This window comes from Oryzias latipes, chromosome 16 (assembly GCF_002234675.1).
Source record: "Oryzias latipes chromosome 16, ASM223467v1".
NCBI classification, from domain to species: domain Eukaryota; kingdom Metazoa; phylum Chordata; class Actinopteri; order Beloniformes; family Adrianichthyidae; genus Oryzias; species Oryzias latipes.
In genome coordinates this window covers 17,713,807-17,739,388 of record NC_019874.2, presented here as the reverse complement: position 1 = coordinate 17,739,388, position 25,582 = coordinate 17,713,807, and the positions used below count along the sequence as shown (strand labels likewise).

The following is a 25,582-nucleotide window of genomic DNA, read 5'->3' as shown; positions in this document are numbered from 1 at the left end:
GATGTTTCCACCCCCATGTTTCACAGTGGGTAGGGCGTTCTTGGGATACAACTCTACAATCTTCCCCCTCCAAACACAGCAAGTGGCTTTTGTACCAAAGAGTTCCATGTTGGTTTCATCTGACCACATGACATTCTCCAGTCCTCTGGATCATCCAAATGATCTCTGACAAACTTATGTCGAGTTTGAATTTGCGCTGGTTTAAGAGGGAAGTGTCCATTAGATTTTCCAGCTCTTTTCGGGTCAGTAATCAGTTCCCCAGTGTAGTTCTGGACTGTTTTCTCACTGTTCTCATAGAACATTTATTTGTTCCCAACCAGGTGAGATCTTGCATGGAGCCTCAGATGGAGGGAGACTGTCAGTGATCTTTTATTTTTTCAATTTTCTAAACATTTCTCCAACAGTTGTTCTCTTCTCTTCAAGCTGCATGTTTCTTGAAGATTGGTTCCAGTTTTGTTCAGGTCTACAATCTTACCCCTGGTGTCCTGAGACAGCTCTTTGGTATTGGTGGAGAGGTTGCAGTCTGTTTAAAGGTGAGGCCAAGTGTCTTTTATACTGCTAATGAGCTTAAACAAGTGCCATTAACAGAATAACTTTTAAAAGAAAAAGTTAAAGCCATGTGAGGGATGAAATTCTCACATGGCTTCTTGTAGAAGCCATTATTTCTTGCATGATGTAATTTCCCGCATTCTTTTTAACATTCTGTCTCTCTCTGTTGACCTGTATGATAAACATTAACAGAACTCTTTTTGTGCTTTTTAAGATGGACCACTTACAGAATAAGTAACTGTACTGTAACTGTGGTAACTGTACTGTACTAAGTACTGCTTTGAGTTGAATGTGTATTCATTTAATGTGTGTTTGTCTTGATTGAGCTGCAGGTAATTTTATTATTTCCATAAACTTTAGTTCTTTTTAGTTTCAATGATTTTTGACTATCTCAAAAGAATGTTTTAATGAATATTTAGAGTTCAAAACTAAGGTTTAAAGGATTTTTAATCATCCAGCCTCCTCTGGTTTGCAGCATCTCTCCTGCTTTTGCACGCACGGGTCCAGACTGCCCCGCCTCTCCTGGTTCCCTCTATATAGGCGGCAGGGAAACCCCATCCCATCAGAGCATTAGAGACACTGATGGGGATGACTGAGACAGCAGCAGATGTGAAGTCTACTCAGGATTCTACTTTGTTTTTATTGCGGGATGTCCGTCTCAGGTCGCCCTGTGGACGGTTTGTAATTGTAGGCTTATAGAGAGGAGGAAAACACTTTTAGTCACACGCGGACATTTTTTTTAAAGTATAAAAAAAAAAGTTCTAGCGCCATGCTGTCCAGCGTGCGCCGGCACAGCCTCCGCCTGCAGACCGAGTTGCACCGGTGGAGCATCTGCGACTCGGGCAGCCACGCGCCCCCGGACGGCCTCCTGGCGCGCGTTCCCGCCTGCATCTCCCGCTCCAAGTCCTGCGCCAGCTCCGCCGGAGAGTCGGACGGCAGCCGCGGGAGTTGGTCGTCGTCGGACTCGGTCATCTCCACGGACTTCGCCGGGGAGCCAGCCGAGCCCGAGAGCCCGTACAGGGTGGTGCTGCTGGGGGCCAGCGGGGTCGGTAAAACGGCGTTCGCCAGCATCTTCGCGGGGGCTGCGGACAGCATGGATAGCGATGACTGCGAGCTGTGTGGAGGTAGGAGAGAAATCACTTCCTTTTTCTTTTCTTTAATATGTCAAAAAGCACAATTCAACCCAGTGTGCCTTTCACATTGAATTCATGTATTTTTAATAATAAAAAAGAACAAATAATCTGTTATTTTTGCCCTGAATGAGAAAAATCCCTCTGAATATTAATAATTATTGTATAAAATAATTTATTGTTAGTTTCTAAAAAGACATTTTCTTATTTTTGTTGAAAGAATACAAATAAAGTAAAAAGAAAACGAAGAATTTAGAAACTGTCAGAAGACACATCCCTTCCGTAGTTCTTTTGTCCATAAATCAGTTATATTTTCTGCTGCTATAAGCCACAAACCCTCGAAAGTAAACATATTTTTAAAGGATTTTAACAGTTAAAATATTTATTATAACTTTTAATATAAAGATCTTTTTGTTTGTTTTTTAGAGGAATTGTGTGAAAAAGAAATTGAAGTTGATGGGGAACCTGCAATCATTACTTTGGTGGACATGTGGGATGAACAGGTGAGATGAAAACTGAATCTTTGGAATAGTTATGTGTTTTAATGTGGGTATATATTAACAGTGTGTGCTCCTCAGACTGACAACGAGTGGACCCAGGAGCAGTACATGCAGACGGCTGACGCCTACTTGCTGTTGTATTCCATAACGGACCGGGCCTCGTTCCTGAGAGCTTCAGAGCTCAGAATAACCCTCCGTCGCTTCTGTCCTGCCCGACACACCCCGATCATCCTGGTGGGGAACAAGTGTGATCTAGTGCGGCGGAGAGAAGTGTTGACCAGTGGTAAGGAGACTCACACACCTGTTTCCTGTTTTTGTTTGAAACACAGCCCTTCAGGTGTGTCTCTCTTTGTGATCTCGCAGAGGGCTGCGCGTGTGCTGCCGTGTTTGACTGCAAGTTCATCGAGACCTCAGCTGCCATGCAGCACAATGTCTGGGAGTCATTCTACGGCATCGTGCGGCAGCTGCGTCTGCGAAGAGACTCCAGGGAGGAGAGCAGACGGCGCAGGCACGTACACTGTAGCACACGGCGAGAGAGCCTCCCCATGAAGGCCAAACGCTTTTTCGACAAAGTGGTTGCAAAGAACAATCCCACCATGGCATTCTGGCTGAAATCAAAGTCCTGCCACAATCTCTCGGTTTTGTAGCCGGGTTTCCCCATCAGATGAAAAGAAGTTACAGACAGAACTGGAGGAAAACCAATTTCTGAAGGACTGCAGGTCAGATGATTTACCCTCTTTCTGCTCTCTGGCAAGAAGATGAGATTAAAAACATTTGTGTCTTCACTGACTGGACAGCATGGAAGGATTGACAGACTGGAAATCATAGAGAAAGATGTAGTTCTGTCCATTTCTGTGTAACTTTTTCTCTGACCTCATCATCTGTTCCATTTCAGCCAAAACTGTGGACTGGTCAAGTGCTGATATGATTGTTTGTGAGCTTTTTGTTAAATGGACAAAATCTCTTTTGCTACTTTTGTGATGAATGTTGACTTTCAACATTGATTTTGTTTATATTGTATTGTATTTTGCACTTTGTAAAATAAAAATGAGAACCATGATGTGTTTGTTGAACAGAGGCTTTAAGGGCCTTTTTGTCATGTTTTGATCTTTTGTATAAGGGTTCTCAGTGGTCTTTTATTTATGCTGTTTTTTAAAACAATTATGCCGTTTTTAGCCAAAATCAATGTCGCTCTATAAGACATAGTTTCTGTAGAGCGGCTGTAGTTCATTAGAAATTCACCTGAGTTGTGGGTGGGACTGTTGGCACGGAGTTCACTTCATCCATCTGTTTACGTGTTCTGCTAGCTTGCAGCCCTTCACACCCCCAACTTAACATTACTGGTTCAACAAAAATGGCTAGCAATATCAGAGCTATCCAGCCATACAGTTTTGAGCCAGCTCAGGTGATGAAAACAAAGACGTATATGGATCTAGTCTACAAGTGGATGCATTGGAATAGAGCAGTGCAGGGAGCTTTTGGCCTACCGATTGTAGCTTCTACGTCACAACTAACAGCTTTTACAAACAGCATTTTTTTTGTCTGCTCCTGATTCACAGTGATTTGAATAAAGATATACCCAGAAATGCAATTTTTAGCTTAAGTCTCTTAATATACATCTCTACTCTTCCTTCTGGACCTATCAGCTGCATTTGACACTGTGGATCACGGCATTCTCCTTAACCGTCTTCATACTACTGTTGGACTCTTTGGGAACTTATTCAACTGGTTTAAATCATATCTCACAAACAAGACAGAATACGTGGCTCTGGGGTCTGCTAAATCTCACACACACACAGTCACCTGGGGAGTTCCTCAAGGCTCTGTTCTTGGACCTTCACTCTTTACCATCTACATATCTCCACTTGGACAAATTATCCGTAAACACATTTCATTCCACTGTTACGCCGATGATTAAGTTATATGTAAAAATGGATTCCACTCCCACCCTAACTTCTTCTGCCCTCCAGGCATGTCTCGAGGAGATAGAGGCATGGATGGCTGAAAACTCTCTCCAATTCAACAGCAACAAGACTGAAGCCATATTAATCGGTACACCTCACCAGATCAAAACATCCTCCACCAAAAGCATTCTTGTCACAACATTTCGCTTTCTTCACCTGTGATAGATCTTGGTGTTAAAATCGACTCTAACATTTGATCATCATATACGTCACCTCTCCAAAGTCTCTTTTTTCCATCTCAAAAACATTGCAAAGCTCCGCCCCTCACTCACCCAGTCTGTTGCAGAAAAACTGATCCATGCCTTTATCTCCTCCAGACTATATTACTGCACTGCTCTCCTTGTTGGGATTCCTGGCAGGAGCCCGGAAAAGCTCCAGCACATCCAAAACTGCGCTGCTAGGGTCCTGACAAAGAGACGCAAATTTTACCACATCACTCCTGTTCTTCAGTCACTTCACTGGTTACCCATTCGTTCCAGAATTCAATACAAACTCTGTCTCCTCACCTACCAAGGCGTCCATGGAACTGCCCCTGCCTACCTCAGTGAGCTCCTTTCCCCGCAAGCCACTTCACGACGACTCCTCTCAAATTACACACATTGCCTTCATCAACCAAGGACCACCAGGCTAACCACAATGGGAGACAGAGCCTTTCAAGCTGCTGCCCCTCGACTCTGGAACAATCTTCCACAATTCCTCAGAGCCCCACAAAGCCTTGGCACACTTAAAAAAGGCCTAAAAACTTTCCTTTTTCATAATGCTTTTTAGTACTTTTATTGTTGTTGTTTTTTTGTCTTACTTTGTTCTTATCTTAAACCATTATAATTTCTGCCTTCATTGTAGCGCTTTGAGATTTTACCTAAAATATAAAGCGCAGTCTTAATAAAATGTATTATTATTATTATTATTATACATCTCCATCATGAGGAAAAGGCTAGAAGAACATGTTAAAAACCAGATTTTCATTGGAGTGAGTCTTTGAGGCTTTTATTGATAACCATGAACCACAGCAAGGACTTTTGTCTGTGTTCTTATTCTCATTATTGAGGAACCCAAAAGGATGAGTCATCTCTGACACCAAAAAGTGGCGCAAACAGGATTTAACAGCGCTTTAACTGAGATGATGAAGGATGAGTCAGACAATCACACCGAACTTTTGACAACAGATTAGCCTTTTGTATCGTCTGAGAAGTTCACATCTGCCAGTTTGGCTACCAGCTAATGCTGAACCGTAAACTTTGAAATCTTGTCTGCAAAGTGGTGTAATGCTAGAAGATGTGTTGCTAAGGTAACGCTCAGAGGCCATCCGCTGTGTGCCAAGTCTGTATGTTGATTTCAGTTGGAGCAGGCAGATGGTGTGTGTTGGCCAGAATGTCAGACAGCCTGTGTAGAAGCATCAAGGCGGAGCTGTGGAAGGACCCATGTTTTACATAACAGAGTCTCTTCCATCTGATTTCAGCGCTTCATCCGCTGAACCAATAACACCACAGTCGCAGGTTCTGCTTAAGTTGCAGGCCTGTGAAGTGGTGACTCACTCGCAGATTCACACAATTCTCTGCCTAGTTGCCAAGCAGTGTACCGACAAGAGCTCTGTAGCACACATCACAGATATGAAAAGGATGGTAGGGGGGACGAACACAAAAAAGGTGCATTATCTCTCTGTTAGAACTTATCAGTGGCTATGATCAAGCTTATCTGAACGTGTTGACCCCCTGGATCACCGTGTGACCTCGGGGCTTCTTGTTTCCATTGCTATCAGTTCGTCCCTTTGTTCACACACAGCTTCTTATCTGGAATGGAAAATCTGACAGGAAACAGTGGACAGGTCAAAGTCTAAGGGTGAAATAAGAAACTGAAACACTGAACTGGAGGTTTCAGGAGGAAAAAAAAATTCCCACATGCTTTGCTGTGTTTTTCCTAGTACTCTCAGTGCACACATGTGCTGTCTAAATATTAAAAATCCTTCACAAGTCCTTATAAAGTTTCTCTCAATAAAAGCAAATGACATAGTTTCACTATAAAATCAGTTTTTTTTAAATTAGTCTTTCTTCAGGAGACCCATCCCAGTTTGTCTTTTAAAGAGCAGTGTGTCATTGTTCTCCTCTTCCTGCCTCTTAGGTTTCTGATCCGTCATTGGTTCACTCGACTAAAAGGCAGGATGATTAGACAATCATTAGATACAATAAAAGTTGGTTAACATTGTTAACGTTTAACTTTAAAGCTTTAAACAACTCTCTCCATTCAGGTTGGAGTGAGTCGCTCAAGTCGCGTCTAAGGTAAGTCACTGCAGTCCTCTGAATCCGGTTTCAGCTCTGTTGAGTTCAACGGGAAAGACCTTAGTGGGATTTTAATGGCAGAAAACCATCGCCGCTGCGTTGCTTTTTCACACAGCTTGGCATGGAAGTATTGGTTATATTCTGGTTATTGCAGAGGTGCTGTGATCTTGAGGTGACTTTGGCGGGGCCTAGTACAAGGCGGTGACCTCTGCTCTCTGGCTTCCTGGGCGGCTTCAGATATGTGATGATTATTCGGTTTAAGAGTTAAAGAAACTGAAATTAAACACATAAGAGGCAATTCTGCAGTTCTGCTGACAGGGCCAATTGAAGGCCTTAAAATGTGATTCTCATACAAACGCAAGTTCTCAGTTTCCCTTTAAATCTTTATTGGGGAAAAAAAAACACTTTAACCTCAGGTTTGTTAAAACTGATAGGAGGAAATTATTCTAGTGGTTGGTCAATTTAAGACTGTGTAAATATGTGCCACTCAGAAAAACATTTTATGTAATGGATGATAAAATGGGAGAGATTAAAAAGATTAAAGTTTTGGGATTTTCTGCTGTACAGATCTTTCAGGACATTTAAGTGTCCACTGTAGGAAGAAGGTCACTAGCTACAACTCAAAGTCACCTTCATCTAACCTGTTAACTTTGTCTTTCACCTTCACTAATGATAGAGTGAGCCACCTCTGTAATCTTCAAGGCAGAGTGATGTTAATTTCTCAGTTTTTGTGATTAGAATTTTATCTCTTTCACAACCTCTTTTAATAAATATTCTCCAACAAACCTAAACCGAGTTCATTTTAAGCTATACACTCTGCTCTGTGCGTTCTTTGAGCTAGCATTGACATTTCAGCTTGCTTTGTGTGTGCTGCAGACTGCACTGCAAAGGCAGGAAAACAAAGCCGACGTGACTCAGTTTTCTCTCATGGGCTGCAAACTTTCTAAAAGCAAACTCAGATCAAGGCCAGCAGACACGCTTGTTTCCACACAGCTGTAAAGTCACCAGGGTCACTCGGTTTGCAATGACCTTTGCAAGCTCATGACATCAACCCGGGATCTGACCTCTGGAAAGGGAAACAAACTGGCAAAAATAAAGTGTTCTGTCTGTTTGTGGTTGTTGCCAGGTAATGAAGGTGATGTCAGTCTGACAATCCATCAAGATGAGGTTTAATTTTTTCTGCCAAGAGATTTAAAAAAGTGACTGTTTAGAGGCTATAAAGTCATCTCAGTTTCTTCAACCTTCTTTGACTTTGTCTTCTCCATCTCCTCCTCCTCTTCTGTAGGCTGTGAAAATGACACCCATGGTGCATCTGTTGTTGCTCCCATTACTGTTCAGCCTTGTGAGTAAAATGCACTGCCACCTACTGGAGTTGGTGTCAGTACAACCTACTGGATGTTCATCAATTTTCATTGTTTAATTTGTGAAAGATCATTTCTTTCATTTTCATTTGCATGTTTTACCATGTTTAGTTTAATTTATAAGCATACTTTCATGTAATTTCCCATAAGATCTTGAGTACTTCGTACAAAGAGGTGGACTACTGTCAGAGTTAATAAGAGAAATCCTACGGTCACTTATTTAAAGGCTTAAACAGAACTGTAAAGGTTTTGCTAAACGTCTGTAGACTTTGTTCTCACATTCTGTTAGTGTCATGAATTCTGGTTCAATAAATAACTGACCTCAATGCTTGACTAAATACGTGTTATGAAGTGTAAACGTGAGCGCCACGGTGACTGCTTTCAGGCTCTACCTCTGATTGCACTGTACTCACTGACCTTTGACCCATGCTCATGTCCTGTTGTAGGCCAGTGGGAAGGATCTGGAGGAAAAGAAGGGCCCATTTGAGAACATTATATTAGACGTGCCAGAGGGGACACCAGTGCCGTATCCTATTTATCAGGTATTACACATGAGGTGGCTCGAAGGAGGAGGACATCGCTTTTATATTTTTTTGGAGCTCCGTAGACATCTAGGAAAAATAACATTTGAGTTGCCAGCTTATACTTTGTATAAGATATTCATGTTGCAATAATATAAAGACATTTTTTATTCTTCGGTAGAAAGAATAATTGTAAATTTGACAAATGTGAGGACTTTTAAGCTAGCTGGAGAACAAATTCAGTTAAACAATTATATATGTCCTTGTTTGCTCTATCAGTCCATTTTCTCTGCTTAGAGTTGTTAGACGACTGTCACATGGGAACTTAACCGATAAAACAAATCTGAAAAAGCAACAACCACAAATACATGAAGGCACCCCCACTGCCAAATAGTACATTTGTACTCTTAACAATAATAATAATTTATATATAGCAATTCACATTGCCTTTTTTTAACCGAACAAGATGTTTTTTTCAGCACTAAAATGCCAAGCCCCATATTCAAGAATTGTTAAAAACAGCATGACTCTATGGAAAAGACTTCAGGCCTGTTGAAATGACCTGTTGAAATTGTCCAGCACCTGCAACTCTCAATGTTATATAAATACAAAAAAAGAAGGCTGTGTATTAGTAAGAAGCTTTGTTCAGGAAGAATGGGCAAATATCAATCATTACTCTGCACGGTTATGTTTGAAGAGCAGGTGGTGTAGAACAGAAAAAGTGACTTCTTTTTACAGACCTTTGAAAAAAACTTGTTTGTGTAAACTGCAAATTTTGAAAAGTAATAAATATTTGAGGTCACTTGCTTTCTAAATTCTCTTCTTTCACGTTTTAGTTTCAGACAACAAATGCAGGTGTGACTGATTTTCGGCTCAGTGGAGAAGGTAAGGATGACATTAGGATCTCGAGAGATGGATGGCTCTACCTGGAAAAACCTCTGGATTGGTCAAAAGAAAACCATTACGTCCTTAAGGTAACATGTCTTCTCAGTCCCTCTTAGTTGCAAAAACTTGCTGTAACAGCAATTAATGCAGCATTTGTGTTCTTCTACATTTAGGTGGATGCGTTTGAAGGTGACAAACAGGTCGATGAACCCATCTTTGTGACCATAAATGTTTTGGATATCAATAACAATGCACCATACTTCAACCAGAGCGTCTACACAGCTACAGTTCGAGAACGCAGTCCCATAGGTGTGCAACTGCTCAGACAAAATGACAATAAACACAGATGCAAAAAAAAAAACACTGTTCCAGCACAAAACCTGAGTTGAATGATCTCAAAACCCATTACAGGCATCAAACACATGGCTACACCATCTTAACACTTCCTTTTGAGAATGTTTTAGTTAGATTTTGCTGTCAAGGACCCATGATGAAAAACCTGTTTACTTGTGTTTGAAAGGCTCTTGACTGCAAGTTGTTCTGATGGAATTCAAAATAGATTTGGCCTTAGTCTGATGTCAGTATGGCGACTGATGTTCCCACAGGTCCAAGCTATTAAAAAAATCAGAAAAAAAGTTTCTTTTAAACTGCACAATGTGTAAGGAATGTAGAAGAAAACATTAGATGGTTTGGATGAATATAAAATGTACTCTTAACAAAAGTTTGAGACTGTGATGGAGCAAAGATGGTCATAGAAACAATAATTTATTAAGGAATGTGTAATACATTTCTAAAGTCTTTAAAACAATCTTTCCTAAAGTAAAAAACAAAAAGATTAATCCATACGCTAACAGTTGCTGTTACACTAAAGCATTCATCTTATTGTGATAATTTTATGGCATTTGCATCATGCACATGTCCTGCTTATGGATGCCACAACAAAAATCTATTAAAATACAGAGCAAAAACTCAGTTTTTATCTTCTAGATCTTCTTATTCACATCCAATTTGTCCTTTTTTAACTCCTTTCCTGCAGATGTCCCATTTACCCGAGTGTTTGCGTTTGACCGAGACGACCCTCAGACTTCCAATGCAGACCTGGTTTACAGCTTGGTTAGCCAAATTCCCAATAATCACAACATACCCATGTTCCAGATCAACCCCCAAACAGGAGAGATCTCCACCACAGCAGAAGGTAACGCACACGCAAGCATCAGGCTGGGAACAGATTCACACATTCAAGTACACTGTCTGAAGCAGAACGTGTAATCTCCCACTGTAATCCAGCAGTATAGCACCACTGTAAATCCAGATTACACGGCTCATCTCGTGTGCTCAAAGCTAATGCTTATTCAAGACAGATTGCTGGAATCTGTCACATGGTGCTGGATTGTAGCTTGAAAATGTGAAATGATTGCAAACTGCATACTTCTATTGAAACTTTGTAATAGTTTGTGTTCATCTCTACAGAAAGTTTGTCTTTCTTTTCAACAGGATTCCGCAGTCTGAAGGCCAGAGAAGGATTTCACTATGGTCAAGGAGAAGAACGTAGCATTGACAATTTGAAAGCAAAGTTTGATGAATACTGTGCAGCACAGAAAGTCCCTTATGAAGACAATCCTTTCTTCACTTGCATGGAGAAAGCAGGTTTGTTTTCAAGGAGCAAACAAGGCTGTTTATTATTATTATTATTACTATTATTTACAATGCAACTATGTGTTGCAGCTAACGGGGATCCATAATTCATAAACAAACAAACAAACAAATAAGTATTTTGAAATATGTTCGTACACTTTTGGATAACCTCTTTCAAAATGATAAAAAAAAACTACAATTCAAAAGCAACAATGATGTTTTTTCAATCTGCAGACCTATCTGTTTTCTTTTGGAAATTTTTTGTTCATTCGATTAGCAAAAGTTTGAGGTCTGTAACTTAAGTAGACCACTGCACATTTGAACCTTTTTACTTTGTGATGCCTCTCTACCCGTACCGTTTTTTTTCTTACAATCATGCAAATACAAAAAGACCACAATCATCGAATGGAACTCAGATGGACCTGTTGGTTTCAGAAGGTTGTTATGGCAAATAATAACAAATATAAATCCTTGTTTTATAGTATTAAAAAGATCATCTTCTTAGCATGTCTGAGATCCCCCCTTGATTCATTTGAGTAAAACAAAAAAAGGCCTCTTTTTTGTCTTTTTCATTGCAATCATAAAATATCCCAATGACCAGTGAAAGTGGGTGTGCAGGAAGCCACCTCTCACAGTCAACTTTATTTAGAAGTGCTTAGGTTCTGATCTTAGTCTGTTTTTTTTTTTTGCTTTGCTGGCAGAGATGAGGAGGGAGAATGTAGACCCACTGGAGGACCCAGACTACTTCCTGGTTGTGCGAGTCCAGGACCAAGAAGGAAAGTCAGACACTGCGTTGAGTGGGAACACCAGAGTACACATTGTTGTGCAGCAGAACTTGTGGTTCAACCCAGGTCCCATCTCTATTGTGGAGAACTTAATGGGAGCGTATCCCCGGTCGATTGCAAAGGTAACCATGAAAAGATCCTAACTCTTTTTCAGTTAATTTAATGGCTTTTATCCAAAACTGGCCGGTGTGCTGTGCTCTTCTCTTCTTTCCTGAGTGCAGGTCCAGTCTAATGATCCCAATGCCATCTATTCATTAGTACAAAAAGAGAGAGGACTGAAATTTCCCTTCGAAATCTCAGAAAGTGGAGTCATATATTTAACAGAGCAGCTGGACAGAGAGGAAAAAGACATGGTAGAAGGCACCTCTAGCATATGTAACAACATACAACTTATAAAGAATTAAGGAATTAATTAAGATATTCTTTTTTTTCAGTACACCTTGGTTGTGTTTGCAAAGGATAATAATGACAAGGAAGTGGATCCCCCCATGGAGATTCACGTCTTGGTGCTGGATGTGAATGACAATGCACCAGTGTGTGAAAATGAGGAGAGTGTTTTTGAGATCCAGGAAGATGAACCTCCAGGTAGGATGTGAAAGCAGAAAATTCACAGCAAAACTTTATACTATTGTTGAATATATTTAGACTTAAATTAGGACAATAAACAGCATCAACATCACAGAAATAATGAACTATATGTTTGTCACTTTAAAACATTAGGCTTAAACACACAGTTTAGCATATCTGTGTCTCTTTTTTAATTGCTTGCTTTGAGCAGGAACGAAGAGGCTCTGTTTTTTCACATAACACATATTTATAAAGAAAATTTTTCATTGTTTATGCATAAATCTTCATTCTTAATGCCACTTTTTACATTTAAAAATACAAAACTATAGCAAAAATCTGTTTAAATTGAATGATATTTGACCCAAAAAAAAGTCTGAAATGTCAATCATACATGGAACAGTTAATACAAGACTCCTGGTGGCAAAAAAGACAGAAAAAATCTGGAAAATTAAAGAGAAATAATGCAAAAGAATAAAATTAAGACAGCAAATTTATCCATAAAGCAAAGTGGTTTAAAGACACAAAATTGGAATAATAAAAGGAAAGAAAACAACAATTGTTATATGTTAAAGAAACAATTTTGGGGAAATATTTTAACATTTATAAAAAGAAAAAAAAGTTTAAGTTTAAAAAGTTTAAACAAATATTTTTTCTTGCTTTTTTTAGGAAGCCTGGTAGGTCAGCTGTTGGCCCAGGATAAAGATCAAGAAGGGACCCTGAACTCCCAGCTGACATACAAGATTGGGTCCTTAAGTCCATCAGCTGCATCCAACACTTTCTCCATTGATGAGGCCTCTGGAAGAATCCAGGCGCTGCGCTTGCTTCGAAGAAATGAACAGAAGTTCTACCACCTGACTGTTGAAGTCAGTGACACAGGTAACCAGAGTGAAGCAAACCACACTTATATGTTCTCTCCATTCAACCTGCAGACTCACACACTCATGGCAAATTGCTCTCAGATTTTAGCACTAATTGCAAGCTGGTCATCAAGGTCATCGACGTCAACAACCAGCTGCCGCTCTTTGAGAAGAGCGACGTGAGTGTCTGAGCTATTGCTCATGTTTCCATGCCTCCAGGATGATGTCCTGAACATGTCTTTTTGCGTGCAGTATGGCGAACACACTCTGGCAGAGGACACTCCAGTGGGACACACAGTTGTAACCGTCAGAGCAACAGATGAGGATGATGCTGACAGCGGCAGCTCATTTATTGAGTTCCACCTTTCTGCTGGAAATGATGATGATACCTTTTCTGTGGAGACAGATGGAAAAGGCATTGGTCATGTGGTCATTGCCAAGGTGCAGTACAGCCTTACACTTCAACCAGCCAGAAAATCTAGCATCTTTTTTATGTTTTCGTTTTAGTTATGTACACTGGAAGTAGATGAACCCTTGGTACCTAATTTTCTGTTAAAGAAATTGGTACCCATTCGTTCTCTTTGTCAGTATTTACTAAGTAAATTTTGTGTTTATTAATTAATAGGAACTATGCTAAATAATGCATACTTTATTCCTCCTCCTACAGCCTCTGGACTTTGAGTCTGCTAAGACGTTCCACATCCAGATTGATGCTCGTAACCCGGAGCCCCTGATGAAAGATCTGGAGTACGGCACAGAGTCCACCGCCACTTTCTCTTTATCTGTCACTGATGTGGACGAGACTCCCGAGTTCAGCCTGAACGTCCTGGATGTGACGGTGCCTGAAAACTTCACCAAAGGATCTGTGCTGTTCACTGTGGAGGCAAAGGATCCCGAAGGGAAAGAGATTGGGTAATCAAAATAAAAAAGTATAGTTGTGTGGAAGTCTGAGCAGCTATTTACTCTAAAGAAACATTATGCAACGCACCCAAATGAAATGAACACTACAAACCAAAAAATGTGCTATTTTTTTTACAAACATGGCACTTTTTTTTTAACCCGACTTGACATTTAAATAGTTAAAAAAAAAAAGTTTTAACACAGAATTGTTGTGAAAGTCAAGAAAAGAAGGTAGTTTTTAATAAAACTTAAGATATTTTAGTAACATTCACAAAGATCCACTTTGACTAACCATTCTGTAAAATATATTAAAATAATATATATAAATAGCTGTAATAGGAAATAAAAAAACCATCAGGATCATAACCCATTTTATGCCTTTAATAAACGGTTCAGTAAAAAATTAATTCTTTAGTTCCAAAATAAAAAACAAAAAACTAAACTGAAACACAAACCATGAGGAGTGTTCTGACACACTTTTGAATCTGAACAAATTTTAATCTGAAGCATTAAAATTTGTTTTAATGCTACAGTACTTTGATTGTGTTTGTCTGCAGGTTTAAGTTGGACGGGGACTCTCAAGGCTGGCTGGAGATTGATGCTGCCTCAGGGGAGATCAAAACAAAGGAAAAGCTTGACAGAGAGAAACTGGAAACTTTTGAAGTCAGCGTGATTGTCTTCGAAAAGGGTGAGATTAGGCAGAGCGGAAGACTGTAAAAGTTGGAGAACTTTCACGTTACAGTAACTTTTTTCCACTCTCGTTCATTCTCCTGCTTTTTGATTTAAAGAGAACCCAGAGAAGTATTCAGAGCAGTCGCTCCATGTGCGGCTGCTGGACGTCAACGACAACTACCCCAAACTGATTGAGAAGGTGGCCTTCATCTGCACCAAAGACCTCAAACCTGTCATCCTCAAGGCTGAAGATGGAGACAGTGCTCCTTTCTCTCAACCTTTTGTTTTCAGCTTTGCTGACCACAAGAAATCTCCCAACTGGGAGCTGCGCCAAATTGACGGTAAATCCAAAACATCTCCACACAGAAAAACCCCAATAGTGATGGGGATGTCTTTAAAAAAACTTTTCGTCATTTCTCTGTGAACCAGAAACAACAGCTGAACTGCGTTTGAAGAAAAAGCCGACTCAAGACAGGATTTTCCCTCTCAGTATCAACATCAAGGACAATGCTGGCATGGGGGTCAGTCAGTTATTTGAAGGTTAGTTGATACTAGAAAGCAAGACATCACCCAATATCGTCAAAAGACAATTCAAAGGGGATTCCAAAGTGGCAGCTACTAAACACTGGAGGGTTTAATAAATGACGTGGTCTCTCAAACTTTTGTTAACAACCCAAAAATATCAATAAATCTTCTGTGTGTCCCCCTGTCTTTGTCAGTGAAAGTATGCAACTGCACAGAGCTAGGATACTGCTACGTGGCACCAGAAGAGGGATTCAAGCCAGCAGTGGGAGTCACCATCGCCATCCTGGCATGCATCTTGGCATTCTGTGGTAAATCTGACCAACACAGCATAAATTCTTTCTTTCTGCTGAAACAAAGTCAGGCTTTGGCTGCCGCCTGCTGATGTCTCTGGCACTTTTCTGCTGCTTCCCTGCTGTAAAGCGCTCTGTGTTTTGTGTGTTGCAGTCATCATGTTCATCATCGTGCTTAAACGCTCGGATAAAAAGAAAAAGGCGAACGCCTTGGATAAAGAAGGGGAGCGGAGCGCCATGATGTAGACACACGTATGAAGATTTATTTATAAACACTAATATAAATTAGCTTTGAGGGGATTTGCAAATTGTACAGTATGTAGTCAACCTGTGTTTTTGCACCTTCCACAAGGATGAAATCTTCATTCAAGTGTTTTGTGGTTTGGAAAAGCTTCCTTTTTGCAACTTTTGACACATGTAAGCAGAAGGATATTTACAGTTATTTTTTAGTCTCCTGATCAATGAACATTTTTAGATAAATTCTCCAAATCCCTTTTTTTCCTCTCTTATATAATAGTAATTAGTCCTCATAAGTATACACTCGCAATTTTGCTTTAGCTTGTTTTGTTTTTCTTCTGGGAGTCGAGCTGCACTGTGCAGACTAAATTATTTCAGCAGATGGTTTTATGTCAGCTTAGCACTCAGATAACTTGTTGACTCTCTGACCCTGAAATGCTGTGCTCTAGTTGTTTTATTAGCAGTTGCTTTGTGTCTCATAGTTTAACCACAGTTGTCATTTGAGCTCTGTGGTGGTATTTGATCCTGTAATGTAGCATTCTTATGAACATCGATGAATGTGAATTTGTAAAGACACGTTAATGTTCCCTTTTCCAATAAACAAAGAAGCTGTTAATCATGTTGGTTTTGTCTCAGTCCTTCTGACATGTTCATACAATCATACAATCTGGCATCACATGGTGCTGCAAGGTGACATAAGACCAGGAGATTCCTCCCCCCGACCACTTCTGTTTCCTTTTTTTGTCTGCAAATGTCCTGAGATAGGTTTTGCTCACGTTTGCAGTGAGTGCTGTTGCATCACCCTGTCCCTGCTGGCCTGTCGCCGAGCGGCAGAGGCCCTGATGCTGCTGTGCAGAGTTGAGGGTCTGAGTCATTTTGCTGCTGAAAGCCGGATGGCATGATTGCAGGCGTTTATGCTGCACAAAGAGTTGCCAACAAACAAAAGGCACACATACGTGTGATGCCATGTGCCAGCGTAATACACGTATCCCTTCGATACGTGTGAAATGTTTGCCGGCCCGCGTGCATTTGGGATGACCCCCCCCCGAGAACCTGGCTACTGAAGCCAAATGGATCATTGAGAAAGGATCATGCAGAAACAACACCCTCATGCTCTGTGTGGAGTTTTGTCATTGTTTATGTCTGCGCTCCATCTGAACCGGTATCCTAGCAACCCTTTCCACAACAACTCACATACACAAAGTTGCTCGGAGTGCTAAAAGGTTGAGAGGCAGAGGAAAGACAGAGACATCAAACTCTTGCATCGCCACATGCAGACTTGTTTTCCTGCTAGATATACATTCATCTTCATGCTGGAGGCCTTCAGACCAAACATGGAAGTGATTACACTGACCATAAAACTCAATAATAATGCTGATTTAGGAGGTGCTGACGCGACAAAAATCAAAGCATTGTAACACATTTTGATGTACAATATGTAATAAAAATTAATTGATAAAAAAACAAAGTTCTTATGATTTGTCAACAAATTACATATATAATTTCAATGTTGTGCACAACTCCCTTTTTTTTAAGGGTTGTGCTTGAGGCATATATTTCCAAAAAAAAATCAACGTTTTTTTTCTTTTCTGTTTTCCATGTTTAATATTCAAAAATTCAAGTTTTATGATGGGAAAACAAATCTAGCCACAGGGGTTGCAAGCCAGTTGCCTCTGTGCCGGTCCCAAGCCCGGATAAATAGAGAGGGTTGCGTCAGGAAGGGCATCCGGCGTAAAAATTGCCAAAATAACCATGCGAATCATCCACAACACTTTAGACATACCGGATCGGTCGAGGCCCGGGTTAACAACGACCGCCACTGATGCTGTTAACCTACAGGGTGTCGGTGGAAATTTGACTACTGTTGGTCGAAGAAAGAGAGGAGGCAGAAGGGCACGTGGCCAGAGAGAGAAGGGAAAAGGCAGGAACATAGGTTTGAGAATAGGGACTCTTAACGTTGGCACAATGACAGGGAAAGGCAGAGAGCTGGCAGACATGATGGAGAGAAGGAAGGTAGATGTACTGTGTGTGCAGGAGACAAGGTGGAAGGGCAGCAAGGCACGTAGTATTGGAGGAGGATACAAACTGTTCTATCATGGTGTTGATAGGAAGAGAAATGGGGTAGGTGTGATTCTGAAGGGGGAGTTTGTAAACAGTGTTCTAGAGGTGAAAAGAGTCTCAGACAGGATGATGAGCTTAAAGTTAGAAATTGAAGGGGTGATGGTGAATGTAGTCAGTGGGTATGCGCCACAGGTTGGCTGTGAGTTAGAAGTGAAGGAGAGATTCTGGAGTGAGTTGGATGAGGTCATAGAGAGTTTCCCCAGAGGAGAGAGAGTTGTTATTGGAGCAGACTTTAATGGGCATGTTGGTGAGGGCAACAGAGGTGATGAGGAGGTGATGGGCAGGTTTGGTGTGAAGGAAAGGAATCTGGAGGGACAGATGGTGGTGGACTTTGCGAAGAGGATGGAAATGGCTGTAGTCAACACTTACTTCCAGAAGAGAGAGGAACATAGAGTGACATACAGAAGTGGAGGTAGGAGTACCCAGGTGGACTACATCCTATGTAGACGAGGTCATTTGAGAGAGGTTAATGACTGCAAAGTGGTGGTAGGAGAGAGTGTAGCCAGACAGCACCGCATGGTGGTGTGTAAGATGACTCTGGAGGCCAGGAAGAAGAAGAGAGGGAAAACAGAAAAGAAGACCAAGTGGTGGAAGCTACAGAATGAAGAAACTTGTGAGGAATTTAGGCAGAAGTTGAGACAGGTCCTGGGTGGTCAGGATGAGCTTCCAGAGGACTGGGAAACTACAGCAGAGATTATCAGGGAAACAGGTAGGAAGGTGCTAGGTGTGTCATCTGGAAAGAGGAAAGACGGTAAAGAGACTTGGTGGTGGAATGAGGAAGTACAGGAATGCGTCCAGAGGAAGAGGTTGGCTAAAAGGAAGTGGGATGTAGAAAGGACTGAGGAAGGTAGACAGGAGTACAAGGAAGCGCAGCATAGAGTGAAGAGAGAGGTGGCAAAGGCCAAACAGAAGGCTTACGATGAGCTATATGACAGGTTAGACACAAAGGAAGGAGAGAAGGACTTGTACAGGCTAGCCAGACAGAGAGACAGAGATGGGAAGGACGTGCAACAGATAAGGGTGATTAAGGACAGAGATGGAAAGGTGCTAACAACCCAGGAGAGTGTACAGAAAAGATGGAAGGAGTATTTTGAGGAGCTGATGAACGTGGAAAATGACAGGGAAAGAAGGGAGGAAGATGTGGTTGTTGTGGAGCAGGAAGTAGCAGAGATTGGAAAGGAGGAGGTTAGGAAGGCTCTGAAAAGGATGAAGAGCGGAAAGGCCGTTGGTCCTGATGACGTACCTGTGGAGGTATGGAAGTGCCTAGGAGAGACAGCAGTGGAATTTCTAACAAGGTTGTTCAATAGGATTTTAGAGAGTGAGAAGATGCCTGAGGAATGGAGGAGAAGCGTTCTGGTTCCGATCTTTAAGAACAAGGGTGACACGCAGAACTGCAGCAACTATAGAGGAATAAAGTTGATGAGCCACACAATGAAGCTGTGGGAAAGAGTAGTGGAAGCCAGGCTTAGGAAGAAGGTGGAGATCTGTGAGCAGCAGTATGGTTTCATGCCCCGTAAGAGCACCACTGATGCCATTTTTGCTTTGAGAATGTTGATGGAAAAGTACAGAGAAGGTCAGAAGGAGCTGCATTGTGTGTTCGTAGATTTAGAGAAGGCGTATGACAGGGTGCCGAGGGAGGAGCTGTGGTACTGTATGAGGTCGTCTGGAGTGGCAGAGAAGTATGTCAGAGTAGTTCAGGACATGTATGAGAGAAGTATGACGGTGGTGAGATGTGCTGTAGGTCAGACAGAGGAGTTCAAGGTGGAGGTGGGACTACACCAAGGATCAGCTTTGAGTCCTTTTTTGTTTGCTATGCTGATGGACAGGCTGACAGACGAGGTAAGACAGGAATCTCCCTGGACAATGATGTTTGCGGATGACATTGTAATTTGCAGTGAGAGTAGAGAGCAGGTGGAGGAACAGCTAGAGAGGTGGAGGTTTGCTCTGGAAAGAAGAGGTATGAAGGTCAGTCGTAGTAAGACAGAATACATGTGTCTGAACGAGAGGGATCAAGGTAGAAGCGTTAGGTTACAGGGGGCTGAGGTGAAGAAGGTGCAGGAGTTTAAGTACTTGGGGTCAACAGTTCAGTGTGATGGGGAGTGTGGAAAAGAGGTGAAGAGGCGAGTGCAGGCAGGTTGGAGCGGGTGGAGGAAAGTGTCAGGAGTGTTGTGTGACAGAAGAGTGTCAGCAAGACTCAAAGGAAAGGTGTACAAGACAGTGGTGAGACCAGCTCTGCTCTATGGGTTAGAGACGGTAGCAGTGAGACAGAGACAAGAGGCTGAGATGGAGGTAGCGGAGATGAAGATGTTGAGGTTCTCCTTAGGAGTGACCAGGTTAGACAGGATAAGGAACGAGTACATCAGAGGGACGGCTCATGTTGCCTGTGTTAGCGGCAAAGTCAGAGAAGCCAGACTGAGATGGTTTGGACATGTTCAGAGGAGGGATAGTGGATATATTGGTAGAAGGATGTTGGAGATGGAGCTGCCTGGCAGGAGGGCAAGAGGACGGCCAAAGAGGAGATATATGGATGTCTTAACAGAGGACATGAAGTTGGCTAATGTTAGGGTAGAAGATGTCCATGATAGAGTGAGGTGGAAAAGGATGATTCGCTGTGGCGACCCCTGATGGGAAAAGCCGAAAGAGAAAGAAGATGATGGGAAAACAAAGAAAACAATCAGCTATTACAACCAAAGATGTTTGAATTTTGTTTTAAGAGATGAAACTGGGCCCTGCGACCGACTGGCGACCTGTCCAGGATGTCCCCTGCCTTCGCCCATGAGTGGTCGGGATAGGCTCCAGCAGCCCTGTGATCCCAAAAAGTACAAAAACGGACTCAGAAGATGAATGAATGAATGAATGAATGAATGAATGAATGAATGAATGAATGAGATAAAGCTGGACTGCTTGAATGTCAGGAGCCAGTGAGGCTTTCCAGTTTAAATGTAGCAAAAAAAAACATTAGCCAATTTTTGCAGTTTTTTTGTTCTTTATTATTTTAGAACTTGAGCAGTAAAAGTAGTGGCAGCAGAATTGATCATGAAAATATAGACAAATACAGGATGTGGTGGTGTTTGTTTTAACTGATGAGCCTGTACTGGACACGGTCAAGTGCAGACAATTGAGAAGATTATTATTTTTGGTGAAATGCAGACAAGGACAGTCCTGTATGTTAAGAAAAATTGATTATTGAAATAACTTGAAAAGGAATAATGCTGGTAACTAACTGGAGCTTTACACATAATAGAACCATTTAAGGTCCACAAGACTGAAGGAAACCTCTCTGAATGTGGCTGCAACTGCAAAAGGAAAACGGACACAGATAGTTGTGTTAAATAAACAAATAGTGCATTAGCGCCAAATCATAACATCCACCTGTCAGAGTCAAAATGGACCTAATGGAGACGATCAAAGAGGACACCAAGACTGAAAGTAAATACTCAAAAACAAGGCAGGAATTCAGTACACTGAATGTTGACATGCTATAATGCTTTTGGGAGAATGTCTTTGGGATTTGTAGATGAGCACATCTATTCTATAGTTAGACAAAAAAAAACAGTGGGAAACACGGCGGAGGTTTGGTTGCGGTCTGGGGCTACTTTGCTGCATCTGACACAGGGTGTTAATTTCAGCTTAAATTTGTACAATGCCAGAATAAGAAGGTCTTGTGGAGTAAAATATGCTGCCTGGTGTCAGAAAGCTTGATCTCAGTTGCAAGTCATGTGAATATTTCAAATCTAGCTAATGAAGAAAATGTAACTGTACCCTAAAATTCTTAATTCCCTGTTTCCACAGCAAATCATCGGCCTCCATCTAATTATCTGGAATGAAGCAGTCTCTGTAATGCTCTCTTCAAAAAAATTTTTTTTTCATCAAAATATTTTTTAACCATATTTGGCTCCATTTACTCAAATTAAAACACAAAAATAGTGCTTAATTGTAAAATCTCAACATACAAAGATCAGCAGCAGAGATCTTACTGTTCTCTTATCAACTTTATAAATGAAGATTGAAGTTGAGATTTTGATGGGTTTTAATGACAGTTGCAGGTGATGCAGTGCCCCCTAATGGTAGCAAATCCACTAGCTGAATGCTGAAGATGCTGTTCAGTTTATTACAATGGAAGCACATGTGTCTAATAATTCAAAATAAGAGTCAATACCAGAAATGCTTCACATTTACAATAAAGCTGCGTTCGTTGACTCAAAAATAAAAGGAAAAATGAATCTGCCAAAAAGCTTTTCCTTTTTCTTCTTCAACTCATTCTGTCCCTTTGTGACACACTTAATTAAAATGATTAAGAAAATGGTATTTCACATTTTATTTTCAAAAAGTTCTCTAGTAAATATGTAGCAAAATTCAATTAAAATATCTAATTTGACAAGTAAAACAGACTGACTTTTCATTTTCACAAAGGAACTGCAGCATTGACTCAATAACATTCATTTCCAGTCAGCAGTTCCATGAAGGGGAGGCGAGGCGATGTACAAGAACCTTACTTTAACAAAAAGTTTAGTGTAGTTTATTTATTTAAAGCATGTTGCAAAAACAATAGACACATTGATGCAGTCACTGATAACAATAGTGAATCAAAAAGTCTCTATTTGACTGAATGATAAACTAAACTTTAAGTTTATTTACTAGGCATACTTGGGTATAAGTAAGTATAAGTAAAGTAAGTATAGTAGAGTGTCGGGATCATTTTTTCTTACCAGATTGGGACATTGGTGTTCTCCATCATGAACTTCCAGGGTTTGGAGGCATAGATGACCTCCCTGTTGACCTGGAGCCAGGCTCTAACGCCCCAAAGCCTCTCGTTGGGAAGGTAGTTGCCCCCAGGAGCACCAGATCCTACTGTCAAATGGACCTGAGAAGCTTCACTGCATTCAGACTCTAAATACTTCTTTAAAAATAAATGGAAAATGTTGTTTAGTTTTTCACTTTCTAGGTTGCATTTTTGAATCACTAATGGACCTGATGTGAATTTGGGTCAAACGCTATGAAGTGATTTAAAAACTAGCAGCAGTGCCATAATGTCAAGTCACAGTCAGACTGATTGTTTTTCTAGAATAAGTTTGAGTTTGGGTCCAGGTTTGGGTAGAATTTACCATCCCATTTAAATGTGTCATAATATTATTTAATGTAATAAGATTTTACTAAAGTATCTGGGTAATATGTCAGTACGGCATCAGATACAAATGTATGCTAGTGACTAAAGCAGGATGCAGCAACCAGGATTTCTCCAGCAGGACGACCTGATGAGGACATGAAGACCCCATAACATCTGCAGTAATTAGGGATGTTGATTCCAGAGATGCTGAGGGTGGAGGAGGACAAGATCTGGGGTGAAGTTCCTTCTTTCAATTGATGAATGACATTTTTCAGTTTGTCTTTAGTCTGGTCTTCATTTTCTTGTCCAAAAAGGTAGACAACCTGTCGGAAAAGGTCTAAACATCGTCTACAGTTATCTTTCAGGTTAGTAAAAGGAAGAAAAATCAGTAAAAAAATCAACAGAGAAGATCTAGGGTATACACACACACACACACATTGACACACAAACAAACATTGCTCACACATAGACAAGGGGGCAAAAAAGAATAATCAGCCACCAATAGTGCAAGATCTCCCACCTAACATATGAGAGATGTCTGTAATTTTCATCATAAAAACACTTCAACTAGGAGACCATAATACATTTATAATAAGATAAGTATAACTTTATATAGTTGAACAAATACTTTTTCCAGCATAGTTTCCAAATAAATTCTTAAAATGTCAGACTTAGTCTTTTTCTGACTTTTCTTTACTAATTTTTGTCTCCCCAGTTGATTTGAATCTATAATTAAAATAACATCTTTTTAAGTGGGATAATTTTTACAATTGGTGGCTGACTAAATGGCTGAATGTAAATGTAGGTTTTTGGATGGAATATTCTGAAGAATTTTTTTTTAATTATGTCCTTTGCTAGAAAAGAGATCTCGAGACAATAACCAATCATTAAACTAAACTCTTTTCGCCCCAATATACATACACTCAAAGAACTCACAAATACATTAACATGGACACAGACAAAAATATAAAATAAACATGAAGTTTCCTTATCTGTTTTACCACTAACCTGGTTTCCATGAGCTGAAGAAGGAAGTGAAATCCACTTTCTGTTCTTACAGACAGGATGACATCAGGGGCTGCACGGTGGAGCAGTGGTCAGCGCTTTTGGGTTTGAGTCCGGGCTGGGACTTCCTGAACTTTGCACGTTTTCCCCGTGCGTGTATGTTTGGGACTCTGATTTCTTCCCACAGTCCAACTCCTTGCTTCATAGGGTAATTGGTAACTCTCTAAATTGTCCCACGCTGTGCATGTGTGAGTGTGTGTAGAAGTGATTGTGTGCCCTGAGACAGACTGGCAACCTATTTATTTAGCTTTGTTTGTTTGTTCACCTTTTGTCTTATACCTTCAGCATCTTAAGTCTTCTATTTGCATGACACACACTTAGCTTTTTTCGAATATTGTTTTTGTTGGTAGTAATCTGACCAAAGCTAATGCTACAAATCTGAAAGTTGGATTTCTGCAAAACCTAAATGCTAAATAATGATTGTATTTTTTTTTCCAATTGGATATTGAAATAAAACCTTGCTCAAAAAGGCATACCTAACTAAATATCTAAAAAATTTGATAAATGTTTGCTCCTCTTTTTAATTGATGTTATACTTACAAACTGTTTTTAGGGGGAGGAGCTTTTTTTAGGGGGACAGAAGAGACATCTCCCACCCCTCCCCTTTTCGCCCTCCACCCCCCCCCCTCCTTATGGGGACGTCACTTCTTCCTTTTTCTCCTGTTTTTCTGTCCAGCAGCCGAGCAAACGGAACCTCAGAGCCTCTTCCGTTGGACGGATTTTGTTTTAAAATTTGGGGTTTTATTCTACGCTCCACAGGAAAATAAGGGGTCCATTTCTATTTGTGATTTAAATCTAAATTTTAGTTTCAGGATGTGATATTCTAAAAAAAACTTTTTTATTTTATTCTATCCTTTACTAGACAGAAAAGAGATCTCGAGATCAATAACAGATCGTTTGCCTCATAGCATAACAGCCTAACTCACATAAATGTTTATTGAAAGCAGAAAAAAATACAATTTTCAGCAAGTGCAATTGTAGCTTTAGGCAGATGTCAACATTTGGCTATAAATGACTGACAAATGTGCTATGAGGCTAACAAAAGATTTTATTTTTCTTAGGGGAAGGAGGGTTTTTGAAGGTGAGCCAGCAATTAGAAATTAATAAAAAAGAGACATGGCCCACCCCAACTCCTCCCCCTTTGGCCCTCCATCCCCCCCCCCCCCCCCAATGGGGGCGTCACTTCTTCCTTTTTCTTCTGTTTTTCTGTCCAGCAGCCGAGCAAACTGACTCTTAGCCTCTTCTGTTGGACAGATTTTGTTTTAAATTTGGGATTCTCTTCTTTGCTCTATGTGGGATAAATTTGTATTAACGCCTTTTGTGCTTTAATCTAAATTTTAGTTTTATGATGGTATTCATTCTAAGGAAAGTTTTTGATTATGTCCTTTATCAGACAGCAGAGATCTCGATATCAATAACAAATCGTTAGCCTCATAGAATAATTGCCAATTCTTTTTGAATATTTTTAGAAAGATGGAAAAAAGACACTTTTCAGCAAGTGGAATGGTATCTTTAGGCAGATATCAACATTTGGCCAAAAAAATTACTTATGCTATGAGGCTAACAAAAGCTTTTTTGGGGGGGAAGGAGGGTTTCTAAAGGTGGGCCAGCAATTAGAAATTAATAAAAAAAGAG

General features: G+C 40.6%; 2 protein-coding genes across 2 annotated transcripts; both read left to right on the top strand.

Annotated features, from left to right (window-relative positions):
* The first annotated feature begins 399 nt into the window (after positions 1 to 399).
* On the top strand, positions 400 to 3,252 carry gem (GTP binding protein overexpressed in skeletal muscle). The gene is made up of 5 exons (XM_004077873.4): positions 400 to 533; positions 1,025 to 1,673; positions 2,106 to 2,182; positions 2,258 to 2,462; positions 2,543 to 3,252. Exons 2-5 carry the CDS (start codon positions 1,319 to 1,321, stop codon positions 2,824 to 2,826), a joined length of 921 nt encoding a protein of 306 aa, XP_004077921.1. The 5' UTR covers positions 400 to 533; positions 1,025 to 1,318; the 3' UTR covers positions 2,827 to 3,252.
* Positions 3,253 to 6,367: 3,115 nt separating this feature from the next.
* Positions 6,368 to 16,273, top strand: cdh17 (cadherin 17). Its single transcript, XM_004078115.4, has 19 exons — positions 6,368 to 6,419; positions 7,705 to 7,761; positions 8,227 to 8,322; positions 9,138 to 9,275; positions 9,360 to 9,495; positions 10,223 to 10,381; positions 10,681 to 10,833; positions 11,523 to 11,728; positions 11,828 to 11,959; positions 12,041 to 12,191; positions 12,840 to 13,049; positions 13,133 to 13,209; positions 13,283 to 13,471; positions 13,698 to 13,942; positions 14,488 to 14,618; positions 14,719 to 14,943; positions 15,032 to 15,142; positions 15,322 to 15,435; positions 15,572 to 16,273. Exons 2-19 carry the CDS (start codon positions 7,714 to 7,716, stop codon positions 15,661 to 15,663), a joined length of 2,613 nt encoding a protein of 870 aa, XP_004078163.1. The 5' UTR covers positions 6,368 to 6,419; positions 7,705 to 7,713; the 3' UTR covers positions 15,664 to 16,273.
* Positions 16,274 to 25,582: the final 9,309 nt, after the last annotated feature.